The sequence below is a fragment of the Cervus canadensis genome, chromosome 4 (genome assembly GCF_019320065.1).
Source record: "Cervus canadensis isolate Bull #8, Minnesota chromosome 4, ASM1932006v1, whole genome shotgun sequence".
Classification (NCBI taxonomy): Eukaryota; Metazoa; Chordata; class Mammalia; order Artiodactyla; family Cervidae; genus Cervus; species Cervus canadensis.
Window position 1 is genome coordinate 93,910,367 of NC_057389.1, and position 26,421 is coordinate 93,936,787.

The 26,421-nt window shown below is 42.2% G+C and overlaps 1 protein-coding gene and 1 long non-coding RNA gene across 2 annotated transcripts; both read right to left on the bottom strand.

Moving 5' to 3' along the window:
* Window positions 1-4,753: 4,753 nt before the first annotated feature.
* On the bottom strand, window positions 4,754-11,143 carry LOC122440952 (zinc finger protein 709-like). Its single transcript, XM_043467604.1, has 2 exons — window positions 10,408-11,143; window positions 4,754-4,779 (listed from the first exon to the last, which is right to left on the bottom strand). The coding sequence occupies exons 1-2, from the start codon at window positions 11,141-11,143 to the stop codon at window positions 4,754-4,756; spliced, it is 762 nt and encodes a 253-aa protein (XP_043323539.1).
* A 267-nt stretch (window positions 11,144-11,410) lies between these two features.
* LOC122439321 lies at window positions 11,411-19,352 on the bottom strand. The gene is made up of 4 exons (XR_006268841.1): window positions 19,225-19,352; window positions 12,424-12,550; window positions 12,021-12,078; window positions 11,411-11,511 (listed from the first exon to the last, which is right to left on the bottom strand). It is a non-coding gene; the product is annotated as an uncharacterized LOC122439321 (long non-coding RNA).
* Between the last annotated feature and the right edge of the window lie 7,069 nt (window positions 19,353-26,421).

The following is a 26,421-nucleotide window of genomic DNA, read 5'->3' on the forward strand; positions in this document are numbered from 1 at the left end:
TCTATTTCTCTTTTAATTTTAGTATGTTGAAAGTAAACTAGATAATTTTCTAATAAATATTTGTATTATTTATTTGTATATAATGAGTGGCTTATTTTGTTGACAAATCCTTTGAACCTGAGATGAAAAGTGAAAACTTTCAGCAAAACATTAATTGGCACTGTGAGCAGGATTTGTGAGACAAAATGCCACTCTTTAAGAAAAAAAGAGATTAACGTTGATGAAGATTTTATTCCCAGATGGGAAGATTCACCTTATTGCTTGTTAGCTAAGGAATGAGATGTATTCACTGAATTATGTGAGAAATGGAACCTTAAAGTTAGCCAAAAATTTAAAAGTTATTAAATGTTTTCAGCTTGCCCTGATTGAGAAATGTTAAGAATGTGTTAATCAAGAAAGGCTTGCTTGCTCCTTGGAAGAAAAGTTATGACCAACCTAGACAGCATTTTAAAAAGCAGAGACATTAATTACTTTACCAACAAAGGTTCGTCTAGTCAAAGCCATGGTTTTTCCAGTAGTCATGTATGATGTGAGAGTTGAACTGTAAAGAAAGCTGAGCATGGAAGAATTGATGCTTTTGAACTGTGGTGTTGGAGAAGACTCTTGAGAGTCCCTTGGACTCCAAGGAGATCCAACCAGTCCATCCTAAAGGAAATCCGTCCTGAATATTCATTCAAAGGACTGATGCTGAAGCTGAAACTCCAATACTTTAGCCACCTGATGCGAAGAACTGACTCATTTGAAAAGACTCTGATGCTGGGAAAGATTGAAGGCAGGAGGAGAAGGGGATGACAGAGGATGAGATGGTTGGATGGCATCACCGACTCAATGGCCATGAGTCTGGGTAAACTCCGGGAGTTGGTGATGGACAGGGAGACCTGGCATGCTGCAGTCCATGGGGTCTCAAAGAGTTCGACACAACTGAGCGACTGAACTGAACTGAACTGAACTGAAGAATGTGCCGTGCTAGCTGAGAGGCTGGATTCTCCTCTCTCCCTACCGTAAGGTACATGAATTTAAGTTAAAATTGTCTAAAGAGAAGTTACAATTGGAAAAAGAATTATGTGATTTGTGAGGATGACTGTCCAAGTTACAATGCCAAAAGTATATTTTAGTTGATCAAATCTTCACTTTTTAAGTTGGCTCTCCCTTGAGTTGGCCCACAGCTCTAGTAGTGTCCCCCATTCCTCTCTTTCTCTTTTCTTTGTCCTATTGCTGCCTTATCACACACACACCTCCCCGCCCCCAGTCTGCCTCTGTCTCCCTCTCCATCAGCTAATCCCCTTCTAACTTTCCCTAACTCTCAGTGGGGAGAGGGGAAGCCCAGCTTCCCCAACTCCTTCCCCCCTCTACCAATTTTTTTTTTTCCTTCTCCTGTTACCAGAGTCAATTTGAGCACTATTTGGTCTATATTTTAGCTATAAAAACTACAGAAAGGAAAGATGACTTTTGACACAGGCTGGGCATGATATTCTTTAGACACGAGGAAAACTGGTTAAAATGAAAAAATTTTTTTCCTTTGAAACTGCAATACTGGTTCTTTTTGCATACGAAATTAAAAACAGCTAGCTTTTTACAAAGGCTTACCTAGAAAAAAGCTTGATGTTAACCTTTGCCTGGGCTTTCCAGATGGCCCTGGTGGGGCAGAATCTGTCTGCCAATGCAGGAGATGCAAGAGACATGGGTTTAATCCCTAGGTTGGGAGGATCCCCTGGAGGAGGGCATGGCAGCACGCTGCAGTGTTCTCGGTTGGAGGATCCCATGGACAGAGGAGCTTGAAGGGCTGCAGTCCATGTGCTCACAAAGAGTATGAAATGACTGAAGAGATCGAGCACAGCTTGCAACCTTTGCCAAGTTTTTGAAATATACAGCCCAATTTGCCTCAGCCTTGGGCAAATTAGAATTTCAAGCCAGGAAAAAAAAAAAAGAGTGAGAAAATAGTCAAAGAGAACATTTTAGATCTCAAGCAGGAAAACTATGAGATCTCTGTCTGTCTGTCTGGATTTATCTGTGTCTCAGTTTGTGTCTTTGTTTTTGGATAATATCAGGTTAATTTGTAAACTCTAATTAAATTGGCTTAAAGAAAAGTAAGCACTTAGAAATCAGTTACAAGAGAAATTAACCTAAATGAAACTTCAGGTTCATGTGAACTGGGAAACATTCAATATTAAATATCTAGTATTAATGCTTGGTTGCTAATCTAATTAAGACATGTTTTGAGTCATCAACACTGTATAATACTTTCATTGTGCCTATGTTTAATGTAAGCGGAATTTGTCAACAAGGAAAGTAACTTGAGTGAAGAAACTGTTTTTAAAAATATATATATATAAATGGACAAGAGCTTTTAGATAAACTCTATTAAGAATAATTATACTTTTGGAATGTCTATCTAAAATAGTCTCTTGAGGTAACTTGAACTTCTAGCATGTGGTAAACTAAGTGATGAAAGTTTATTGAATAGCTAGGTCATTTCCAAATAAAATAAGATTTTGAAACATTACTGAACATGAACTTCCTCTTATAGAGAAACTGAAGAGATTTTGGACTATTAATAAATGTTTGGTGGCATCCTGAGATGTTCTCTTTAAGAAAGCAAATGTTTTTAGAAATTAAAACTGTTATTTATGTTCACCAATGTACAGAATGATAATGTAAGGACTGTTCATGGTTGCTTAAGGGAAATAAGATGTATGTTTTTAATTAAAAAGAAAAAGGTATAAGAAATGAAATTTCAGTTTATTAAGAAAAAAAAAAGTATATCTGACTTACAGGTGGCTGTTTCTAGATAAAGTGATTTTTAAAAGAGAGAGCAGTTTTATGGAAAGTGGACCCCCAAAAAAGAGTTTTGTATATAATACAAGTTTTCTTGAGATGTTGAACTGCTTTTGACAATGGATTTTAAGTTTCTTTACCTCTGAAGTGATCTGTTACATGTTTAGCCTTGAAATCTTTTGTTAACTTTGGCTAAGCGAATAACTGTTGTTTCACAATGATCTATATGATCCTATCTGTTGATATTTTTGGCAAAATTTCCTAAACTTAAATTCTAATTAAGTTCTTTTGACCTCTAGCCGACTTTGGGATGCTTCAGAGGGCCCCTGAGACATCCCAAAGAGAGGTATTAAGCTTACCTGGGTTCATTTGACATGTTAAATTATATGGGAAGTACTGAAGGGGTGATAAATCTTCTCAAGTTATACTCTATGGCTGATGTTGCTAATATAGATATCCTAAAATTATGTGGAACTCATAAAGATCTGAAATGTCCTGATAAAATGTTGTCAATTATAATTCTAGTTATCATATTAAAGTGTTACATGTCACAGCAATGACCAGGTTGCTTTGTCAACTGCAATACAATCAGATTTTAAACATGCCTTATATGGTTTCTCTCTGATGCCTTTGGAAGAATACTACTACTTCTTCAAAATTTATGGGAAAGACTTTTCTAAGATTAACCAGATAAACAAATTTTGTCTGTTGGTACCAGACTGGAATTTGAATTTCTCTATTAATTCTTAGAATGCGGCTTTTGATAAGATTATGAATTTCTTTGCCTTTAAATTATTCATATTTGTTTTTAAAATCTTGTTACTTTGGTAAATAAGTATTACTTCATAGTCATCTATGAAGATTATGATACATGTAGATAAAGCATCTTCTGCTTCTGTAACATTAACCCTTCACTGTCAAACTATTGATATCCTGATGTCCTTAAAACATGGCAATAGTCTACTCCTAATTGGGGAATTTAAAATGGGTAAGCAAGCAAACATTCAGGGCTATGGGAAATCCAAGATGGCCACTTGGTTTTTCCTAGCTCCCTGACAAACCTCATTTTTATTTGATGGGATAAAGCATTCCGTGGCTGCAAGGTTAATGCCCTCACAATGAAAAATGTTTGTTTCGCTGATCATTAAATCCTAGTTTTGTTACTCACTTCTGAGATCGTTCTGTGTTGTTATATTATTAAAAATTTAATTAAGTTGTTAAAAGGACAATCTAATTTTATTTTAAAGTTTATATCAGTAGTCAATCTTTAGATAAAGATCAAATGCTCCATGATGTACAACCAGGAGATTAACACCTGAATATAACCATTTAACCAAGTCAGACGACCTGGGGTATGAGATATACCTAATAAAAGTTCTTGACTTAAATTCTTGCTTGTGACCTTACTAATAACTGCTAGTTACATTATTTTCTATGTTGCCTGTTTCAGAAAATTATTGTCTCTTACATTACCAAGTGGGCTTCCCTTGTAGCTCAGTTGGTAAAGAATCTGCCTTCAAGGCAGGAGACCCTTGATTCCTGGGTTGGGAAGATACCCTGGAGAAGGAAATGGCAACCCACTCCAGTATTCTTGCCTGAAGAACCCCTGGGACAGAGGAGCCTGGCAGGCTACGGTCTATGGGGTCACAAGAGTCGAACACAACTTAGTGATTAAACCACCACCACCATCACATTACCAAGTAAGTGACTGAGCCACTGATAAAATAATGATATATATATATATAGTTCCATATGAGATCAATGATTGTAATAATGTAACTCTAGATATGGGAAGAGGAACTGAGTGGCTTTATCAATGGAGTCTTTGCTAGACCTGGAAATGAGCCTTTCCAGCACCATGGGACACAATGGCCATGAAATGCCCTCAAAGCAAGGTCAAATCTGTGGCTATGAAGGGGCCCTGCTGACTGGAAACTGGCACTTGCAGACTGCCTCTACAAAGATTAAATCATGGCCACTACTGTTGCTGAACTTCAACAACCCCTGAAAGGAATTCAGGGTGGATATCAGAAATTAGGCACTCAATCTGTGCGCTGGAAAAAAAAATGGACAAAACAAAACAGGCCTTCAGATAGTCAGACAGATGTTTTCAAGTAATGGTTGTTTTTTTTTTTCTTTTTGTTATGACCCCAATTCTTGAATCTTCTCATACCTACAGAAACACTAACATAATGGACCAATGTCTTGTCCTAATTCTCCTGTCTAGCTTTTCTTCTAGGCACCTTGACAGCTCTTCTACTTTTATGCATCTTTAATCCTCTTGATCTAATCCCTTGAATCTATTTGTCACTCCCACTGTATAATCATAAGGGATGACTTGGGACTCTAGATGTGCTGTGACATAGGTCTTCCCAATGCTATTTCAGTCTGGATGTTGGTCAAAAACTCAATTTGGTGATCTATCCTATGCTCTTTCAGTTTCTCTTTTAATGTCAGTATATTGAAAGTAAGTTAGATAATTCTCTAATAAATATTTGTATTATTTATTGTATATAACGAAGGGCTTATTTTGGTAACAAATCCTCTGAACCTGAGATGAAAGTGAAAACTTTTGGCAAAACAATTTACATAAATTTATAGGCCTTGATTATGTCATAAAGGAGATTAAAAAATATTACCTACCATATGGAAGAGCTGAATTTATGTATTTTATAACACTGTCTCACTGATTAAAAAAATAAAATATGAAATCATAAAAATGACTAATAGTTCCCTCTCCTTACTAATACAATTGAATGAAGCTTACTATTGAACCTTAGCTATATGAGAAAATTTTTGCCCTTAAGAAAATGATTCCAATCATCAATGACAAAATAAACATCTGAAATCATTCAATAAAGAAAAACACCAAAAAAAAAAAAAAAAGAAAGAAACAAAGAAAGAAAAACACCTTGCTACCTTGCAAAGCAATCAACTCCTCTAACACAAGTGCGACTCACAGAAGGCCATCTTGTGACCTCTTACTGTAACACACCACAGTCTTATAGGGTTTGTAACATTCTTAATTTTTATTGAGGTATAGTTGATTAGCAATATTAGGGTAATTTCTGCTGCATGGCAAAGTGATCCCATTATATATGTTCTTTCAGTTCAGTCGCTCAGTCGTGTCTGACTCTTTGCAACCCCATGAACCGCAGCATGCCAGGCCTCCCTGTCCATCACCAACTGCTGGAGTCTACCCAAACCCATGTCCATCCCGCCATCTCATCCTCTGTCGTCCCCTTCTCCTCCTGCCCTCAGTCCCTCCCAGCATCAGGGTCTTTTCCAATTAGTCAACTCTTCACATCAGGTGGCCAAAGTACTGGAGTTTCAACTTCAGCATCAGTCCTTCCAATGAACACCCAGGACTGATCTCCTTTAGGATGGACTGGTTGGATCTCCTTGCAGTCCAAGGGATTCTCAAGTCTTCTCCAACACCTCAGTTCAAAAGCATCAATTCTTCAGCGCTCAGCTTTCCTTATAGTCCAACTCTCACATCCATACATGACTACTGTAAAAACCACAGCCTTGACCAGATGGACCTTTGTTGGCAAAGTAATGTCTCTGCTTTTTACTATGCTGTCTAGGTTGGTCATAACTTTCCTTCCAAGGAGTAAGCATCTATTTGCCATGAAGTGATAGGACTGGATGCCATGATCTTAATTTTCTGAATGTTGAGCTTCAAACCAACATTTTCACTCTCCTCTTTCACTTTCATCAAGAGGTTCTTTAGTTCTTCTTCACTTTCTGCCATAAGGGTGGTGTCATCTGCATATCTCAGGTCATTAATAATTCTCCCAGCAATCTTGATTCCAGCTTGTGCTTCCTTCAACCCAGCGTTTCTCATGATGTACTCTGCATATAAGTTAAATAAGCAGGGTGACAATATACAGCCTTGACGTACTCCTTTTCTTAGTTGGAACCAGTCTGTTCCATGTCCAATTCTAACTGTTGCTTCCTGACCTGCATACAGGTTTCTCAAGAGACAGGTCAGGTGGTCTGGTATTCCCATTTTTTCAGAATTTTCCACAGTTTATTGTGATCCACACAATCAAGGGCTTTGGCATAGTCAATAAAACAGAAATAGATGTTTTTCTGGAACTCTCTTGCTTTTTTGATGATCCAATGGATGGTGGCAATTTGATTTCTGGTTCCTCTTCCTTTTCTGAAACCAGCTTGAACATCTGGAAGTTCATGGTTCATATATTGCTGAAGATGGCTTGGAGGATTTTGAGCAGTACTTAACTAGCGTATGAGATGAGTGCAATTGTGCGGTAGTTTGAGCATTCTTTGGCATTGCCTTTCTTTGGCACTGGAATGAAAACTGACCTTTTCCAGTCCTGTGGCCACTGCTGAGTTTCCCAAATTTGCTGGCATACTGAGTGCAGTACTTTCACAGCATTATCTTTCAGGATTTGAAATAGCTCAACTGGAATTCCATCACCTCCACTAGCTTTGTTCGTAGTGGTGCTTTCTAAGGCCCACTTGACTTCACATTCCAGGATGTCTGGCTCTAGGTGAGTGTGAGTGATCACACCATTGTGATTATCTGGGTCGTGAAGATCTTTTTTGTATAGTTCCTCTGTGTATTCTTGCCTCCTCTTAATATCTTCTGCTTCTCTTAGGTCCCTACCATTTGTGTCCTTTATTGAGCCCATTGTTGCATGAAATGTTCCCTTGGTATTTCTAATTTTCTTGAAGAGATCTCTAGTCTTTCCCATTCTGTTGTTTTCCTCTATTTCTTTGCATTGATCGCTGAGGAAGGCTTTCTTATCTCTCCTTGCTATTCTTCGGCGCTCTGCATCCAAATGGGAATATCTTTCCTTTTATCCTTTGCTTTTCGCTTCTCTTCTTTTCACAGCTATTTGCAAGGCCTCCTCAGACAGCCATTTTGCTCTTTTGCATTTCTTTTTCTTGGGGATGGTCTTGACTCCTGTCTCCTGTACAATGTCACAAACCTCCGTTCATAGTTCATCAGGCACTCTATCAGATCTAGTCCCTTAAATCTATTCTCACTTCCACTGTATAGTCATAAGGGATTTAATTTAGGTCATACCTGAATGGTCTAGTGGTTCCCCCCACTTTCATCACTTTAAGTCAGAATTTGGCAATAAGGAGTTCATGATCTGAGCCACAGTCAGCTCCCGGTCTTGTTTTTGTTGACTGTATACAGCTTCTCCATCTTTGGCTGCAAAGAATATAATCAGTCTGATTTTGGTGTTGACCATCTGGTGATGTCCATGTATAGAGTCTTCTCTTGTGTTGTTGGAAGAGGGTGTTTGCTATGACCAGTGCAATCTCTTGGCAGAACTCTGTTAGCCTTTGCCCTGCTTCATTCTGTACTCCAAGGCCAAATTTGCCTGTTACGCCAGGTGTTTTTGACTTCCTACTTTTGCATCCCAGTTCCCTATAATGAAAAGGACATCCTTTTGGGGTGTTAGTTCTAGAAGGTCTTTTAGGTCTTCATAGAACCATTCAACTTCAGCTTCTTCAGTGTTACTGGTTAGGGTATAGGCTTGGATTACTGTGACACTGAATGGTTTGCCTTGGAAATGAAGAGAGATCATTCTGTCAGTTTTGAGATTGCACCCAAGTACTGCATTTCAGACTCTTTTGTTGACTATGAGGGCTACTCCATTTCTTCTAAGGGATTCCTGCCCACAGTAGTAGATATAATGGTCATCTGAGTTAAATTCACCCATTCCAGTCCATCTTAGTTCACTGATTCCTAGAATGTCTATGTGCACTCTTGCCATCTCCTGTTTGACCACTTCCAATTTGCCTTGATTTATGGACCTAAGATTCCAGGTTCCTATGCAATATTGCTCTTTACAGCATCAGACCTTGCTTCTATCACCAGTCCCATGTACAACTGGGTGTTGTTTTTGCTTTGGCTCCATCCCTTCATTCTTTCTGGTGTTATTTCTCCACTGATTTCCAGTAGCATATTGGGCACCTACCGACCTGGGGAGTTAATCTTTCAGTGTCCTATCTTTTTGCTTTTTCATACTGTTCATGGGGTTCTCAAGGCAAGAATACCGAAGTGGTTTGCCATTCCCTTCTCCAGTGGGCCACATTCTGTCAGACCTCTCCACCATGACCTGTCCATCTTGGGTGGCTCCACTATGCTCACTTTATTTCAGGATGTTGACTACAGTTTTCTGTGCTATACATTAGGATCTTGTTTATCTGTATTCACTCTTAATAAAATTTATTTCATCACAATATTTGACTACAGGAGAGTTGTGACTTTAGGGGTCACTGGCTCAAAGTTACTGACATGTCCCATAATTTTACAGTTAAAAATTAGAAATTATTTTTGATACAAAACTGTAACTAAATCTAACAAAATGGCCTGAGAATGAAGTAGCTGACCTATGCACAGGATAAAACTAACTGATACTGTGTAATGATTAACTGAAAAAAACTGCAAGGTTTTAAGTACTACTCATAAATAAAAGGGGAACTTTAATATATTCTTTCAGGAACAAAAAAGTTTCTTAGCTAACATACACTTCCAAAAGAGTCAGTAAAATATTTGAAACAACTACAAAAACTGTTTCACAAAAAAAAGAACACACACTTTTAATCATATAAAATACAATAAAAACATATTGGGGGATTATATTTGAGTAACAAAAAATACCCAAAGGCTTCCTGACAGAAGGTGCTTATTCTTACATGGAAACAAAACACCTTTCCCACATTGTTCACATTTGACAGGATTACTGTCCGGTGTGAATATTTTCACTTGCACATGAGATGACGTGAAGGTTTTCCTGAGTATTTTTCACTCACTGGATGTCTCTAAAGTATGGGTTCTTAAATGTTTATTTATATATGATTGATATCTATAACTTTTACCACATTGATGACATTGATATGGTTTCTCTCCAATGTGACTTTTCTGATGTATTTTAAGAGAACTGGCATTAATGAATGCTTTCTCACATTCTTTACATTTATAAGGACCATCTCCAGTATGTGTTATCATGTGTTTCTGGAAGTAATAGTTAAATATGTAGGATTTTCCACATTCCTTACACTCATAGGGTTTTTCTCCAGTGTGGATTCTTTCATGCTTTTGAAGAGAGCTTGCAGAAATCAATACTTTAGAACATTTTTTACATACATATGGCATCTCTCTTATGTGATGTCCTTTGTGTTCCTTTACGGAAGTCAAATAATTGAAGGCTTTACCACTCTGGTTACACTCACAGGGTTTCACTCCTCTGTGAATTCTTTCATGAATTTGAATACTTTTAGGACTTTTAAAGGCTTTTCCACATTGTTTACATTGATAGGATTTCTTTCTAGTGTGACTCCTTTCATGCTTTTGAAGATCACTGAAAATAATGAATGCTTTCTCACATTTCTGACATTTAAAAGGTGAATCTCCAGTGTGTGTTACCATGTGTCTTTGAAAAGTTATTTTCTGTAAGAAGGTTTTCCCACATTCTTTACATTCATAAGGTTTCTCCCTGGTGTGAGTTCTTTTGTGTTGCTGGAAACAGTTTTGAGATAGAAAAACTTTTCCACATAGTAGACATTCATAGGGTTTCTCTCCAATGTGACTCCTTTCATGTATTTCAAGAGAACTGGAATTACTGAATGCTCTTTCACATTCCTTACATTTATAAGGGCCATCTCCAGCGTGTATTATCATGTGTTGTTGGAGGCTTTTATTTAATCTGTAGGCTTTCCCACACTCCTTACACTCATAGGGTTTTTCTCGAGTGTAGATCGCCTCATGCTTTCGAAGAGAGCTGGCAAAAGTCAATGCTTTACAATATGTTTTAGATACATATGGTGTCTCTTCTGTGTGAAGTCTTTTGTGTGCCTTTAAGGAATATAAACAATTGAAGGTTCTACCACACTGGTTACATTCATAGGATTTTTCTCCCTTGTGAATTTTTTCATGTATTTGAATACTTCGAGGAGTTTGAAAGGTTTTTCCACATTGTTTACACTGATAGGGATTCTCTCCATTGTGACTCCTTTCATGATATTGATAATGACTGAAAAAAATGAATGCTTTCTCACATTTCTCACATTTATAAGGTAAATCTCCAGTGTGTGTTACCATGTGTTTTAGAAAACTTATTTTCCACATAAAGGCTTTCCCACATTCTTTACATTCATAGGGTTTTTCCCCCGTGTGAGTTCTTTTGTGTAGTAGGAAAGATTTGTGATATGGAAAAACTTTTCCACATTGTAAACATTCATAGAATTTCTTTCCAGTGTGACTCCTTTCATGTAGTTTGAGAGCAGTGGGAGAAACGAATGCCTTCCCACATTCTTTACACTTATATAACTCCTCGGGGTCCCCTTGATGCTCTCTTGGTTTGCCTTCAACATGACATTTCATGTGTCCAGTAAGTGATGAATACTTCGTGAAGGTTTTTCCACATAGATTGCATTTCCATGATTTTAAATCATGAGTCTTTTTCTTCATTTTGAGAGCTGGAATAGGATTTTCTTCGAAGGAACTAATGTCCTTATTCTCAGGCAGTTTCCCTCTCACAGGACTTCTGCAAATCATGAGAATAACATTCTTACTTTCTTTATTCTATTACATTTTTGTATTTATTACATCTTACAGGAACAGTGAGGTTTTCTATCTTGTGTGAATTGTTACAAGTTGAATATACTGAACGCTCTTCAACAGATCTCCAACCTTTCTATTAAAAAGTTATATTGAGGGCTTCCCTGGTGGCTCAGTGGTAAAGAATCCACCTGCGAATGCAAGAGACATGGGGTTGATCCCTGGTCTGGGAAGATCCCACCTGACATGGAGAAAATAAGCCTTTGAAGCACAAGTACTAAGTCTGTGTTCTAGCAGCCCAAGAGCCAAAAGTATTGCAGCCTGAGCTCTGCAACAAGATAAGCCACGGCAACGAGAAGCCTCCTCAATGCAACAGAGATAGCCACCACTCTCCACAAGTCAAGAAAAAGCCAGGCACCAATGCAGACCCAGCAGAGCCAAAAATAAATACGTAAGTAAATAAAATTATTTTTTTAAAAAAACCGATATTCAAATACAGTTTATGAATATGAACTGCACACAAATTACACTGAAACATGTAACATTTTTTTCTATATTTAAGAAAATATTTCTTGGAGACATTTTCAAGAATAATTAAATTTCAAAATGTGGCTATTTCTTTTCTTTGGTTCCTTTAAAATTTTCATAATAGACCTAAATTCACACATGAGACATGCTTTGTATTGTGAATATGGCTCACCTTAATTTTTTCCCATGGTTTTTCTCCAAACTTTCAATGTCGTGATCTTGTTTTTCTGCTGAAATGCAGAAACAGAAAAATGTTCCAAAGTATTAGAAATTAAAGAAAAACTCATTGGATTTTAGGTCCATGATGAACTCTGACCCGGCTCAGTTTCTGTTTCTTTTTCCCCCCACCATGTTGTGCAGCTTGTGGGATATTACTTCCTGAACCAGGGATTGAACCCAGGCCAGAGCGGTGAAAGAGTCAAGTCCTAACTTTTGGACTGCAGGAGACTTGCCCTTTTTTCCCTCATAGTTTCTTTACCAATGCACTCTCTTTCCACATTCCAAATCTTTGAACACTACAGACAGGTCACACTTGTTCTCTAGCAGACCAATGAAGGGAATTTTGTCATTCTTACCTACTGATGCCAGATTCCTGATATTTTCCAACATCACGTCTCTGTAGAGTTTCTTCTGTGAGGAATCCAGTAAAACCCACTCCTCCTGGGTAAAATTCACAACCACATCCTCAAAGACCAATGAGTCCTAAAACACCCAAAATATGCACACAGTGAGATACATGAGACTGAAACACTTGACATCTATGTGTGTGTGTGTGTGCTTAGTCACTCACTTGTGTCCGATTCTTTGCGACCACATGGACTGCAGCCCACAAGGCTCCTGTGTCCACGGGGATTCTCCAGGCAAGAACACTGGAGTGAGCTTCCATGCCCTTCTACTCCATTCATAAATGCTATGCAGCTTATGTATGATTCTAATGACTTCATCATGAGAAATCTATTCTCCACACTTCCTCAATAATGGAATAGCATCATGAAGAAATGAAATTATTTATACATCATTTCTGTGGTCACAGTATTGCTTATATCACAATCATGGCCAAGTCAGAGAATGGAGGGAAATGACAGAAATCCTTTACAAATGAAACAAATACAATTTTAGAAACACTGATTTCCTGTGAAAAAATTCTTTCATCTTCTTCCTTGTGATCTACAATTTACAGTACCACATGGGGCAGGTTATCAACACTGCATAGGGTTTCAATGAATAAAAACCCAGCAAAAAAACTGGAAAGCCTTTTCTAGTCATATGACCTAACATCAGAAGCCAGGTGACCAGTATAACTCAGACTTTGAATAAAGTCCAGCTGTCCACACTGTCCCAAAGTTCTCCAAGTCTTTAGAAAAAAATCACCTGCAGCTGCATGAATATAAATATTCTTCTGAAGAAACACAACCTTTTTTTTTCTTTATTAGTTGGAGGCTAATTACTTCACAACATTTCAGTGGGTTTTGTCATACACTGATATGAATCAGCCATGGAGTTACACGTATTCCCCATCCCGATCCCCCCTCCCACCTCCCTCTCCACCCGATTCCTCTGGGTCTTCCCAGTGCACCGGGCCCGAGCACTTGTCTCATGCATCCCACCTGGGCTGGTGATCTGTTTTGCCATAGATAGTATACATGCTGTTCTTTTGAAATATCCCACCCTCACATTCTCCCACAGAGTTCAAAAGTCTGTTCTGTATTTCTGTGTCTCTTTTTCTGTTTTGCATATAGGGTTATCGTTACCATCTTTCTAAATTCCATATATATGTGTTAGTATGCTGTAATGTTCTTTATCTTTCTGGCTTACTTCACTCTGTATAAGGGGCTCCAGTTTCATCCATCTCATTAGGATTGATTCAAATGAATTCTTTTTAATGGCTGAGTAATATTCCATGGTGTATATGTACCACAGCTTCCTTATCCATTCATCTGCTGATGGGCATCTAGGTTGCTTCCCTGTCCTGGCTATTATAAACAGCGCTGCAATGAACATTGGGGTGCACGTGTCTCTTTCAGATCTGGTTTCCTCAGAGAAACACAACCTTTAAGTTGGTTGATAATAATCACAGAATCTGCTTTTCTCTCTACATAATAAAACGATGCAGATAGCAAGTGACTTCAACCTTAGACCTCAGAGATGAAGAATCATTAACAATATGTTAGACCACAAAATTCACTCTACTCAAGTGTCTCTGGGCACTTCCAGCCAAAAATTAAACACACAGTGCAATTACACACCAGAAACATTCTTTCTCATCACACACTAACAATATACCCTGGACCTTACTGCCTTTAAGCACAGGTTAAGAGCTGCAGCTACATCAACGTCCATAATACTTTGAGGATGAATTTTCCTGCGATCATAAAATGTGAGGGTATCATCATTGGCTTCCTCCAAAAGAACATAAAGCTTCTATCCTGCAATTTCAAGAACAAGTGTTTCGCCAGCAACCACACTATAACCACTGCCAGGCATAAATCTAGTCTGTGACTTGTGAATTTAAGTGTTGTGATTCTCCATCTCACAAGAAGAGAATGAAAAAACATGAAATAAAGAACCATCAGAGCACAACCTGAAAAGTCAAGCTGGAGCGCTAATGCTGGGAAAAAGAAAAGACATTTAAAAAATATTCCTCAAATATTTTGCTCTAAAGGCCTGTACCCCAAAATACCTGTTTCACTAGAATGTAACACAAAGATTCAAAATGCCAAAAACACAGAACAAAATATTCATGTACCTGGCATGACATTTTTTAATGGAATATTTCAGGTACAGCTAATGAAAATCACTAAAGAAAAAGAGAAGCAGAAATCACAAGCACTGAAGTTTTCCTAACATTAATGACAGACAACATCTGTAGATCTAGAAGCTCAGTGAACAAAAAATGAAAACAACTAAAATGGAGACGAATGCATGTTATATTCAAAATACAGAAAAAAACAAAAGAAAAGAGAAAATAATGTAAAAAGCCAGAGGTACACTTTTATGTATAGGAAAAGACTAGAATCAGATTGGACTTCCTTCTGGGGCAAAACATAAACTAAAGCAAGAACCAGGTTGACTGAAATATTAAATGATTTCATATTTTTAAAAATTGCTAGAATTTTGTTAGCAAGCACAATTAGGAAAAATTAAGAATACAAAGCCGTTTTCAGAAAAAAGTTGAGGGAATTAGTCATTAATATAACAAGTTTGAAAGATACCTTTGGAAAATTCATTAGAAATGGGGATTCCCTGGTGGTCAGTGGCTGACAATCCATCTGCCAATGCAGAGGACATGAGTTTGATCCCTGCTTTAGGAACATCCCACATGCAAAGTGGCAACTAAGCCAAGGGGTCACAGGTACTGACTCCGATCTCTAGAGCCCTAGAGCCAGAACTACTGAGCCAACATACTGCAACTACTGAAGCTCCTGCCCATAGAGTTGATGCTCCACAAGAAAAGGCATCCCAATGAGACAGCTGCTCACCACAGCTAGAGACTGGCTCTCTCCTACAGAAACGAGAGAAAGCCTGTGTGCAGCAAGGAAGACCCAGGGCAGCCAAAAATAAATAAATAAATCTTTAAGAAAAAATTCATCAGAAAGAATATAAATTATGCAGAGGGACTAAAAGTGGCATTCTTGTTGTTGTTCAACTACAAGTTGATAAACATGTAGTCATTATGACTACAAGTGAAGAAAGAAATGACTAATATAAGGAAGACACACAGGGGAAATGAAAATTTAAAGGACTTAGTAAAACCAGGCATCCATTTATCATCACAAACAAGAAATAGAGGCAACTTCTACTTCCTAAGAAAGAACATGTTCCTGAATTCTGTAGGTAAATTCAAATAGTCATTCTGTGGCACATAACTATGTCTGTGAAACATTTAAGATACTCCAACAACAGATAACTCTTGGTTAGGGAGACATATTCAGAGTCTTCCCTGGTAGCCTAGTGCTTAAGAATCTGCCTTGCAATGCAAGGGATGCAGGTAAGAACTCTAGGAATTCAAAGTCCTGCACGTCCCGGGGCAAACAAGCCTGCCTGCTTTAGAGCCCCTGCTCCATAATAAGCAAGGCTGATGTGCCTGAACTACAGAAAAGTTAGCAAGCCGCAGCAAAGACCCAGAGCAGTCAACATAAAGATAATGAGAATAATAATAAACTGGAAAATAAAAATTTGAAACTTCAAAAACAACAGGGTAAGACTTATCCTAATATTCGAAGAAAATCAGTATCTTCCTAGAGAGCCACACTGAAGTTGGACAAAGAAAAGGAAAGGCAATTCAAATGAAAATAAACTTGTTTTAACAAATAGTGCAAGAATTAATCGATAGTCACAAACACAAATAAAATGAATGTTGACATTTTGATGATTAATTTTCAAACAACAAACACAAGGCCTATAAAAGAAAATATGTATAACTTCACTTCCTTAATAGAAAATGCCTCCTCTGAGAAAGAGACTGTTAAGAGAATGATAAGCCAAGTCACAGGAAAGGAGAAAATATTTGCAAATCACTAATGTGATAAATGGGGCTTCATGGTAGCTCAGCTGGTAAAGAGTCTGCCTGCAATGCAGGAGACCCTGGTTCGATTCCTGGGTAGGGAAGATTGCCTGGAGAAGGGATAGGCTGCCCACTCCAGTATTCTTGCCTGGAGAATCCCCATTGATAGAGGAGCCTGGTGGGCTGCAGTCCATGGGGTCACAAAGAGTCAGACACGACTGGACAACTAAGCACAGCACCACACATGTGATAAATGACTAGTATTCAAAGCAGCCCCACAACTATGAAAACTCAATAGTAAGAAGACAAAATAATCCAGTTAACAATGGGCAAACGATCTCAACAAACAGTTGACCAAAAAGCATATACAGAAGGGAAGTAGGAAATATGAAAACAAGCTGAACATCAAATGTCACTTGGAAACTGCAAATAAAACAATAAGCTGTCACTACACACTCATGGCTGTCAAAAAAAATAGAATACCAATTAGATGTGAAGATCATCCTCATTCACTGTTGTTGCTGTTCAGTCGCTACGTGGCGACTGTGAGTCCCACTCTGTAACCCCCAAGGACTGTACTATTCCAGGCTCCAAGGGAGTGCTCCAGGCAAGAATACTAGAGTGTTTTGCCATTTCCTTCTCCATGGACTCTTCCCAGACCAGGGATCCAACTGGAGGCTCCTGAATTGACAAGGGGATTTACTGCTGAGGAAAATGGAATTTGATATCCCTATCAAGGAAGACAGCAGCATTCTTTGAAAACAACATATACTGTTACTAAGTATCTTAAGACTCAGCTATACCACTCCTTGTTATTTGTTGAAATGAGGACAACTCTTGTATTCACACAAAAGTCATACACAAATAGTTGTATGAGCTCGATTCGCAGGGAGCAGAAGTTAACAGGTAAGCAACAAATACTGCAAGAGTCAAATAATCAGTGATACATTCATACAATCAAATACTGTTCACTAATGAAAAGGAATGAAGTGTTAATATCCAACTATGAAAACACATGAAGGAAACCTGTATTAAAACTGTATTGCATGCAAGCTGAAAGGAGCCAATCTGAAAAAGGTAGAAACTGTCTGATTCTGAGAATATGAAGGCCTTCAAGTACTTCCCCTTGCAGGCTACAAGAGGCCTTGCTGCTGCTGCTGCCGTGTCACTTCAGTCGGGTCCGACTCTGTGCGACCCCATAGACGGCAGCCCACCAGGCTCCTCTGTCCCTGGGATTCTCCAGGCAAGAACACTGGAGCGGGTTGTCATTTCCTTCTCCTCCAAGGGGCCTTAGCCAGGCCCTTAACCTGAAGACAATGAACCCAGGCTCCACTCGCCACTAAAGGTGCTCTACACCACCACTAAAATGTTAAATACACAAATCCTGTTTGACCAATTCAGCAAAAACACTCAAATCCAGTGTTTATGTGGAAATGAGAGAAGACATGTATAAGCCACGTCTACTACTTCACCCAGAAAACCACAAATAACTCTTCCTTTCATAAAAATATACGTCAATCATTATTTTCAACATAAGTAATCCTACTCGAATACTTTTTGTCTGCAACTGCAAATCCTGGGATGCCATTGGAAATCGACCAAAAGTAGAGCGCCCCCCGCCCCCTCCCCCCCGGCCCCCATGATTTCACCATATTCAGTCAGGGAATGAAACAAAGTGAAACAAATGGAATGTAAGAATGGACTATTTCCCAACTGACATTCCCATCTTAAGTCGTCGGAAATACTGTATGCGGTTCGTTAAGCTCCGTATTAATTAACTATATCTTACAGTATAGAAAAAAGAGACTTAAATAAATGAGTAGATCTTCTGAAGGGGACTCAAGGGGTAGTTCATCAATAAAAGTTTTAAAAAAAAAAAAAAGGAAAACCTTCCTGAAAGGATTTCCTATGTAATATCTGTTCCCAGTTTAAAAAAATCGGGCGAAAAATGGCTATCAGACAACCTACTTCCAGGCGGTTACTCTCGGCTTTCCGCTAAGGTAAAATACCTACGGATGTCCCCCCCGCACCCCAGAAAAATGCCATTCAAGACTCTGAGCAAATAGGAGGAAAAAATTAAAATATTCCGTTTGTTTGAAATGCACCTCAGAGAGGAATAGTTGATCATTTCACACGGAATCTTGGGAATGAGGGGAACGACCTGGAAGTTTAATGATTACTGCCAATAATAAAAAGGGCTTCCCTGATGGCTCACTGGCAAAAATACCACAGGCCAACGCAGAAGACGCAGGTTCCATCACTGGCGCTAAAACATCCCCTGGAGAAGTAAATAGCAACCCCCTCCAATATTCTTGCCTGGAAATTTCCACGGACAGAGGAGCCGGGGGGCAACAGTAATCCATGGGGTCTCAAAGCATCGGGCACGATTGAGAAACTAAAAAACAACAAAGAGCTACTAACTGGTGCTAAGGTCTTTGAGATTCCGCTTCCCAAATCTTTGGAAAAATCAGAGGAAACCGGTGCCTGCCGAGTAAAAAGACAGGCTGGGAGTTCTCAGACAACATCTAATCCTACAACCTGACCCTGGAGGACGAGTTGCGATTGTCCCCTGTAGACCATGCACGTGGTCATGCACAATCTTGGGAAGAGGGGCTGCGCGCGAAGAACCGCCGGAAGAGGCTTCAGGGCCGAAGTTCCCGCGCGCAGTGACCGGACCAAACGCCCAGATTCCGGCTGCCGGGCCATCCCGCCCGCTGAGAGCCGGAGGGGACTGAGGTCCGAGTGACGCCCCAGACCCCGCGTATCCGCAGACTCCGGCGGTGACCCCGAGGTGCCGGATCAAACCGTAGCCGGCTTCGGCCGGTAGCGACCAGTCCCACCTCGGTGTCGGTAACCCAGTCAGCGGACTCACCATTTCAAGTTGCTCGAAAGTTGCTCTGAGTCCCTCTTAAGAGCTCCAAAGACCTGCGCAGATCGCAGGGCTTCTGAACGTAAGAGGGACCAAAAAGGTGAAACCGGAAAGACACCTTCCTTCTCCGCAGTGGGAGAAAGGAAGCCCAGGCATTGGCGCAGAATTGCCCCGCCCACCTGCCGCAGCGGCCTCCTGACTGGACAGATTCCAATGTCCCGCCCCTTTCTCCTGAGTGACAACCTGTGGGAGGTGGGATTGGACCTCCCCTAGCCCTTTGCTTGTGCTTGGATAAAGAATTGTTTTGCGATCTGTGATACCAGATTCCATTTCAAGATGGAGCAAGTACAGATAAGATGGTGGCCCTGGCCAGTCCTCCCGGGAACAAAAAGGTCTTAGGTCCTCCCGGGGTCAAGGGCTTGGTGTAAAATTGTGTGGTCAGGCATGGAACTGTGCTCCTTAAGAAAGGGAGACACTGAAATGTGAACTCACCGTCTCTAATAAAGGGGTCGCCTCCATTTTCATCTTTGGTCCTACGGAGGACTGAGCTTTCCACCCATCCCTGCCCCAGCCCCACTCATTAGGTCCTGAAGCTCAAGAATCCCTTGGCTCTGGTAGGAGGTCTGAATCACTCAGCCTTACCTGGGTGCCAGCACGAACCTCAGTCAAACCACAGCCTGTGAGGTGTCTTCATTAACTTCTCGGGTGTACGTTTTACACTGGATGAAGTTTTATTGACTAAGTTATTAATTTGTTAATTTTATTCCAGTGTAGCTGATCTACGATGGTGTGCAAACCTCAGTAGAATAGCAGGTGAGTCAGTCACATATTTATATATGTTGTAGTTTGGTCACTAAGTCATATATGAAACTTTTGTGACCCTATGGCCTGTAGCCCACCAGCTCCTCTGTCCATGGGATTTCCCAGGCATAACTTAACTGTGATCATTATTGTATGTATCTACGAGTATTTTAAAAGCTTAGTAATGATTAAATAATGGGTGCCTTCTACTGGTGAGGGGGTGGGGGTGGACCAGAATACTCTCCAGGTATATTCCAATTGACAGGATCATTTCTTGTTTTTATTGGATTATGGGAAATAGGAATACAGTAACCTTACATATATTTAAACTGTTGACATTACAATATTTTGTTTGTACACAGGTGGTTTCAAAAATTAATCACTCAATCTAAGAAATAATTGGGAAAATTTATTTGAGACAGATTTGAGGATTATAATCTGGGAAGAGCATCTCAGATAGCTCAGGGTAGGAGGAGTTGTGGGGGACAGCAGAAGCAATCCAGGCCTGGAAAAACTGTTCAAGAACCAGAAGTGCCTGGCAGGGATACATCCCGGGGCAGCCGCAGAAATGGCTCCACTGAGCAGCCATCCTCCTGCAGCTTGTCCCTCAGGCACGAAGGGGTGGGCTACTGAAATCTACACAGCCAGGAGGCCAGGAAGGCACGTGGAAAGGTCCACTGGCCAGTTTCTAGTTGCCATCCTGTGTGGGTGGGTTTTGCTAACACTTGTGGATTCCCAGTAGTTCTTTTTTCTGTTTGTTTGTTTTTCTTAGAATGTTTCCCAGTAGTTCTTGAGTATCCTCCGTGATTTGTGTTTGTCTTCAGAGTCTTTAGGAGGGACTCAGACCTCCTAAAGACTCTGTTCAGAAGGCCTTGCTACTTATGATTCCTAACCTGTAGATCTCATTCATTTCATTTTAACTCTTTAGAGTTTGAGATGCTAGCCCAACCTTTCATCCCAAGAAATAGTCAAACTTGGTCATGCTTTATAATACTTTTCATAATGGTGGTTTGTGGTTGCTAGTATTTGTTGAGATTTTTTGAATTTATATTCAGAAAAGAAAAAGGTATGTGTTTCTTTGGTTATGTTTTTTCTTGTTTTTTTCTTTTTTTGGCAGTTCTCATGTGGGTATAAGAGAAAAACTGGTGTCAAAAACGGAGTGTGGAGTATTGTCTGCAGCCTATTATTTACAACAGATTGTGAAAATTGTGAAAATCAGTAAATAAATATGGCACCAAGGGGAGCACTCACAGAGTCCATTACACACAATGCTTAAATGGTGTCTAAGAACAAATACACTTGTTCTAGCCCAGGAATCAAGAAAGCTCAGCTCCCCCATTAAAAAAAAAAAAAAGGTTTTGTCTGCACCTCACAGCATAGGGGATATTAGTTCCCAGACCAGGGATCCAACCTATGCCCCCTGCAGTGGAAGTTCAGTGGAGTCTTAAGCACTGAACCAACAGTCAGTGTAACCCTCCTTCCCCCAATACAAACATGCTGTATAAATGGTTGATAGATAATTTGAATCAGAGAGGCAAAACTGACTTTGGCAAAGAGAAGAGTGCTCTAGAAATTTAAGAATTTATTGCCAGCCCTACAGAAAGCCCATCTAGGGTGGAAAAGGTCTTTGATTTGACATTCCAAGTCCCAAACATTTGGAAAAGGAGATTCCACGTGTCCTACCACCACCCAGAATCCTCAGTGACATCCATCTTGACTGACCAATGTGTAGGCCACCAGGAAGGAGCATGAGTCAGAGTGACTGGCCAAAGACAACCCAGAAAGTAATCCCATCACCATAAAATCCGGGCCATGTGGCAGAGCAGTTCTCCTGGGTTCCCTTACCCTAATGCTCTCTGGCTGGGCACAATTCATTTCCCAGTGTTAGACAAGAGCTGCCTTTCAGGACGCCCAGGTTCAAACATGGTCGACCAAACATGGTCGGTTAAGCCAGTCCCAAAGAGGCCCTCTGCCGCGGCTGCAGCCGGATCAGCACACTCACCATGTCCAGGTTCCTTGGTCTGTCTGAGTCCCGCCTAAACGACGCCAAAGACCAGTGCAGATCACAGGGCCAAACAAAGTACTTGAAAGTTACCAGGCAAGTGAACCACACAGGAAACAAGCGCAACCTTCTCCGCAATTCAAGAAAGTAAGGAGGTCCAGGTGCAATCTCGACCTCGCCCCGCCCACCTGCCATAGTGGCCTCCTGGTTGGACAGATCCTAATGCCCCGCCCCGCGGGACTGACTGAAGACGGTGAGCCTTGTGCCTACAAGCATGTTAGTTTTCTAAAAGAACTTTTTCCTGGTTTGGACTGTCTCTGCTGTCTTCTCCAGGTCCTCCTGCACTGGCATTCCAGATTATGTTTAAACATGGCCCAAGTATAGATAGGAGGGTGATCCAGGTCAGTCCTGCCTGGAACTTGAGCCTCTTGGGTCCTCTAGGGGCAAAGGCTTGGTGTAAAACTGCGTGGCCAGGCATGGAACTGTGCTGCTTCTTAAGAAACGCGGAACTAATGGGTGAACTCACCATCTGTAATAAAGGGACTGGCTCCATTTTCATCTTTGGTCTTCGACAGCGCTAGCCTTCCACCCATCTCTCCCCTGTTGCCACTCAATGGATACTTAACCTAAAGAATCCCAGAGCTCCTGGCTCTGGTAGGAAGTGAACCAGTCAGCTTAAGGCCTGTGAGGACAAGTCTCAGTCAAGCCACAGAATGTGAGGAAGGGACATTAAGTGCTCAGGTGTACATTGAACACTGGAAGAAATTTTATTTATAATTTTTATTGGAATATAGCTGATCCACAATGCTGTGCTAGCTTCAGGTGTCCAGCATGGTGAATCAGTCACGCATATACATATATCAGCTCTTCTTAGACTTTTCTCCCATATAGGCCATTACAGAGTATAGAGTAGAGTCCCTGGGCTACAAAGCAGGACCCCCTCAGTCATCTATTCTGTAGATAGTAGCGTGTACACTTCCATCCCAGTGTCCCAATTTATCCCTCCTCCCTTATGCCTTGGTAATTACAAGTTTGCTCTGCACATCCCCGACCCTACCTCTGTCCTGCAAACAAGTTGATCCACGTGTCCTGGTCCGTGCATGGGTTGGAAAAGAATTTCCAAACATGAGGCAGAATGACAGAAGAATAAAGTTTGTTAGAGTGGGAGACGCTGTTAGAACAGCCGGCCGACTCAAGGGAGAGCTGAAGGCTTTTGAAGGCTTTTGGCCAATTTTTATAGCCCAAAGACAGAGAAAATTCCTACTGGAATGGTGGCATTAGGTGATTGGTTAGGATGCTATAGGGTGTATAGTAAGATGAGTATTTTACATTATATGGGGTCAGGGAACTGGCCGGTTTATATCCAGAGGCTCATGGCAACAGTTGCTATAGGGCTTGGTCAGTTTCAGAGATTTTTATCCTGTGACCTTGGTGTAGGACTCTGCACCGCCTGTAAGCGACATCATGTCTCAGGGAAGAGCCTATTCAGACTCTATGCTAGGTCTGCTGCTTTTCTTTTTCATTGCTTTTGTTATCAGTTTTGCTCAAAGGCTCTGTGATACCCAACTCTTTGAGACCCTGTGGGCTTTGGCCCACCAGGCACCTCTGTCCGTGGAATTTTCTAGGTAAGAATACCGAAGTGGGTTGTCTTTTTCTACTCCAGGGGATCTTCCTGAGCCAGGGATCCAACTCACCCACATCTCTTGCCTCTCCTGCGTTGGTACACGTGAAAGTAAAAGTCGCTCTGCTGCTGCTGCTGCTGCTAAGTCGCTTCAGTCGTGTCCGACTCTGTGCAACCCCATAGACGGCAGCCTACCAGGCTCCCCCGTCCCTGGGATTCTCCAGGCAAGAACACTGGAGTGGGTTGCCATTTTCTTCCCCAATGCATGAAAGTGAAAAGTGAAAGTGAAGTCTCAGTCCTGTCCGACTTTTAGCGACCCCATGGATTGCAGCCCATCAGGCTCCTCCGTCCACGGGATTTTCCATGCAAGAGTAAAAATCGCTCAGTCATGTCTGAATCTGCGACCCCATGGACTATACAGTCCATGGAATTCTCCAGGCCAGAATACTGGAGTGCTTAGCCTATCCCTTCTCCAGCGGATATTTCCAACCCAGGACTCGAACCGGGGTCTCCTGCATTGCAGGCGGATTCTTTACCAGCTTAGCCACGAGGGAAGCCCCAGCTACCACGGAAGCCCCAGGAAGCGAGCACAGGGAGCCGGGCGCGGGGCGCAGGGGCAACGAGCGGCAGCGGAAACCCAACGAGGCGAGGAAGCGGGAAGGCGATCACCAGGGGACTCCGGCCGCCCCGCCCCGCCCCCGGCGAGGACGGTCTCCCGCCCACGCTCGGTCCACAAGGAAGCAGAGCGCCTCGGCGGCGTGGAGGAACGATAAGATGACCCCCGTGGCAGATCGGCCTACCAGGTGGGGCCGTGAGCGAGGCCTGGGAAAGTGACCCGGGGCCTCCGGAACGGCCGCAGCTTCCTCGCATTTTCCCGCCCAAGGGCCGGGGGGCGCAGGCACGGCCGCAGGCCGGGGACCAGACCCGCGGTCTGGCGAGCACACCCGGGCGGGGCGCGGCGTGGGCAGCGGCGCTCCTCCTCATCCGGCACGGAAGGACGTCGGCGGACAGACGGCGGCGACCGGCAACGGAGCGGGACCGCGGCGGGCCCGGGGAGCGAGACGCACCAGGGCGCGGCCCCGGGGATCAATAGGCAGGACGCACGAGATTGACGGACGGACGGAGAGGGGCACCGACTGGGTGCGGCCACGTAGGCCGACGTTGCAAAGACGCTGCGGCTGCAAAGAACCGGCCGTGGAGGTGGGTGGCCGTGCGCCACCGCGAGGGTCCCCAGGACCCGAAAGCAAGTCGGCCGCCGGTGCACGCCGCGGGATCTCACCGCCAGAGGCCTCCAGCACAGGGGCGGTCCCGCGGCACCCAACACGCGGAATGGCCTCCCGGGCTTTCACGGGGCCACCCTCCCTGGGCTTGCGCCCACCACAGCCAACACCAAGAGCCGAAGCCGGCCCTGGAGAACGCTCTCCCGCCGAGTACCGCGCCCCACGGCCCTCAGGCACTACTCCGCCCGGGACGCCACCCACGTAAGACGAGGCAGTTTCGGTCCCAGACAGGGGAAGCGGGCGCGGGCGGCCACCCGTCTGGGACCGGGTGGGGTGTGCGGGGTCGGGGGGCGGAGGGGAGGCCAGCAGCGACGGGGAGGGGCGGCAACCACGCAGAGCGAGGGCCGCGGGACAGGGACCAGAAAGACCGAGACACGGACGGGCCTCCAGGAAAAGAAGCGCAGGGTCTCACCGCCACACACCCGACCGCGGTCTGCTGACGCCTGGGACGCCCGACGGCCCACCCACCCCCGCCTCCCACAATCCAGCCCCGCCGCGCCGGGAGACGCGCGTGCCGCAGCTCTAACGCATGCTGCGGGAAGGTCCTGGTCACCCATGTTTTCCGTCTGTTGCAGGAAGGGGGACCCCTTCCAGGACCCGAAACTGGGATCTTGTCTGACACTGGGACATGAATTGTGAGGAGACACATGTGCTGACAAAGCAAGAGATTTTATTGGGAAAGGGCGCCAGGGGCGGAGAGTAGTACCCATAAGGGAACCCAGATCTGCCCTGCCACGTGGTTCGCAGTCCTGGCTTTTAAAAGCCAAGTGATGGGATTTAAAAGCCAAAGTGATGGGATTAGTTGCCGGGTTGTCTTTAGCCAACCATTCTAACTCAAGTGTCCTTCCTGGTGGTGCTCACCTCCTTCGGCAAAGAAGGATGCCAGTGAGGACTCTGGGAGGTGTTCAGACATGTGGTGTCTCTTTTTGACCCTTGGGGATCTCTTCCGGCTGGTGGTGGCTTATTAGATCTGTTACCAATTTACCGGATAGCAAACAAACAAAATTTGTCAGTTAATCTTAGAAAAGTCTTTTTATAAATCTTGAAGAACTAGCAGTATTTTTTTAAAGGCATGAGAGTGAAACCATACAAGGCATGTTTAAAATCTAATTAAATTGTAATTGACGAAGTAGCCTGGTCATTGCTGTGACTTGTAACACTTTAACGTGATAACTAAAATTATAACTGACAACATTTTACCAGGAATATCAGATTTTCATGAATTTCACATAATTTTTAGGATATCTGTATAAGTAACATCAACCATACAATATAACCTGAGAAGATTTTTCACTCCTCCAACAATAATTCCCATGCAATTTAACATGTCAAATGAACTCAGGTAGTTTAATAGCTCTTTGGGATGTCTCAGGGGCCCTCTGAAGCACCCCAAAGTCAGCTAGAAGTCAAGCTATTTAGGCAGTTTTGTCAATAAATATCAAAAGGGTTTATAGTACTCTGTCAGGTAGAATCATATAGATCACTGTGAAATAATA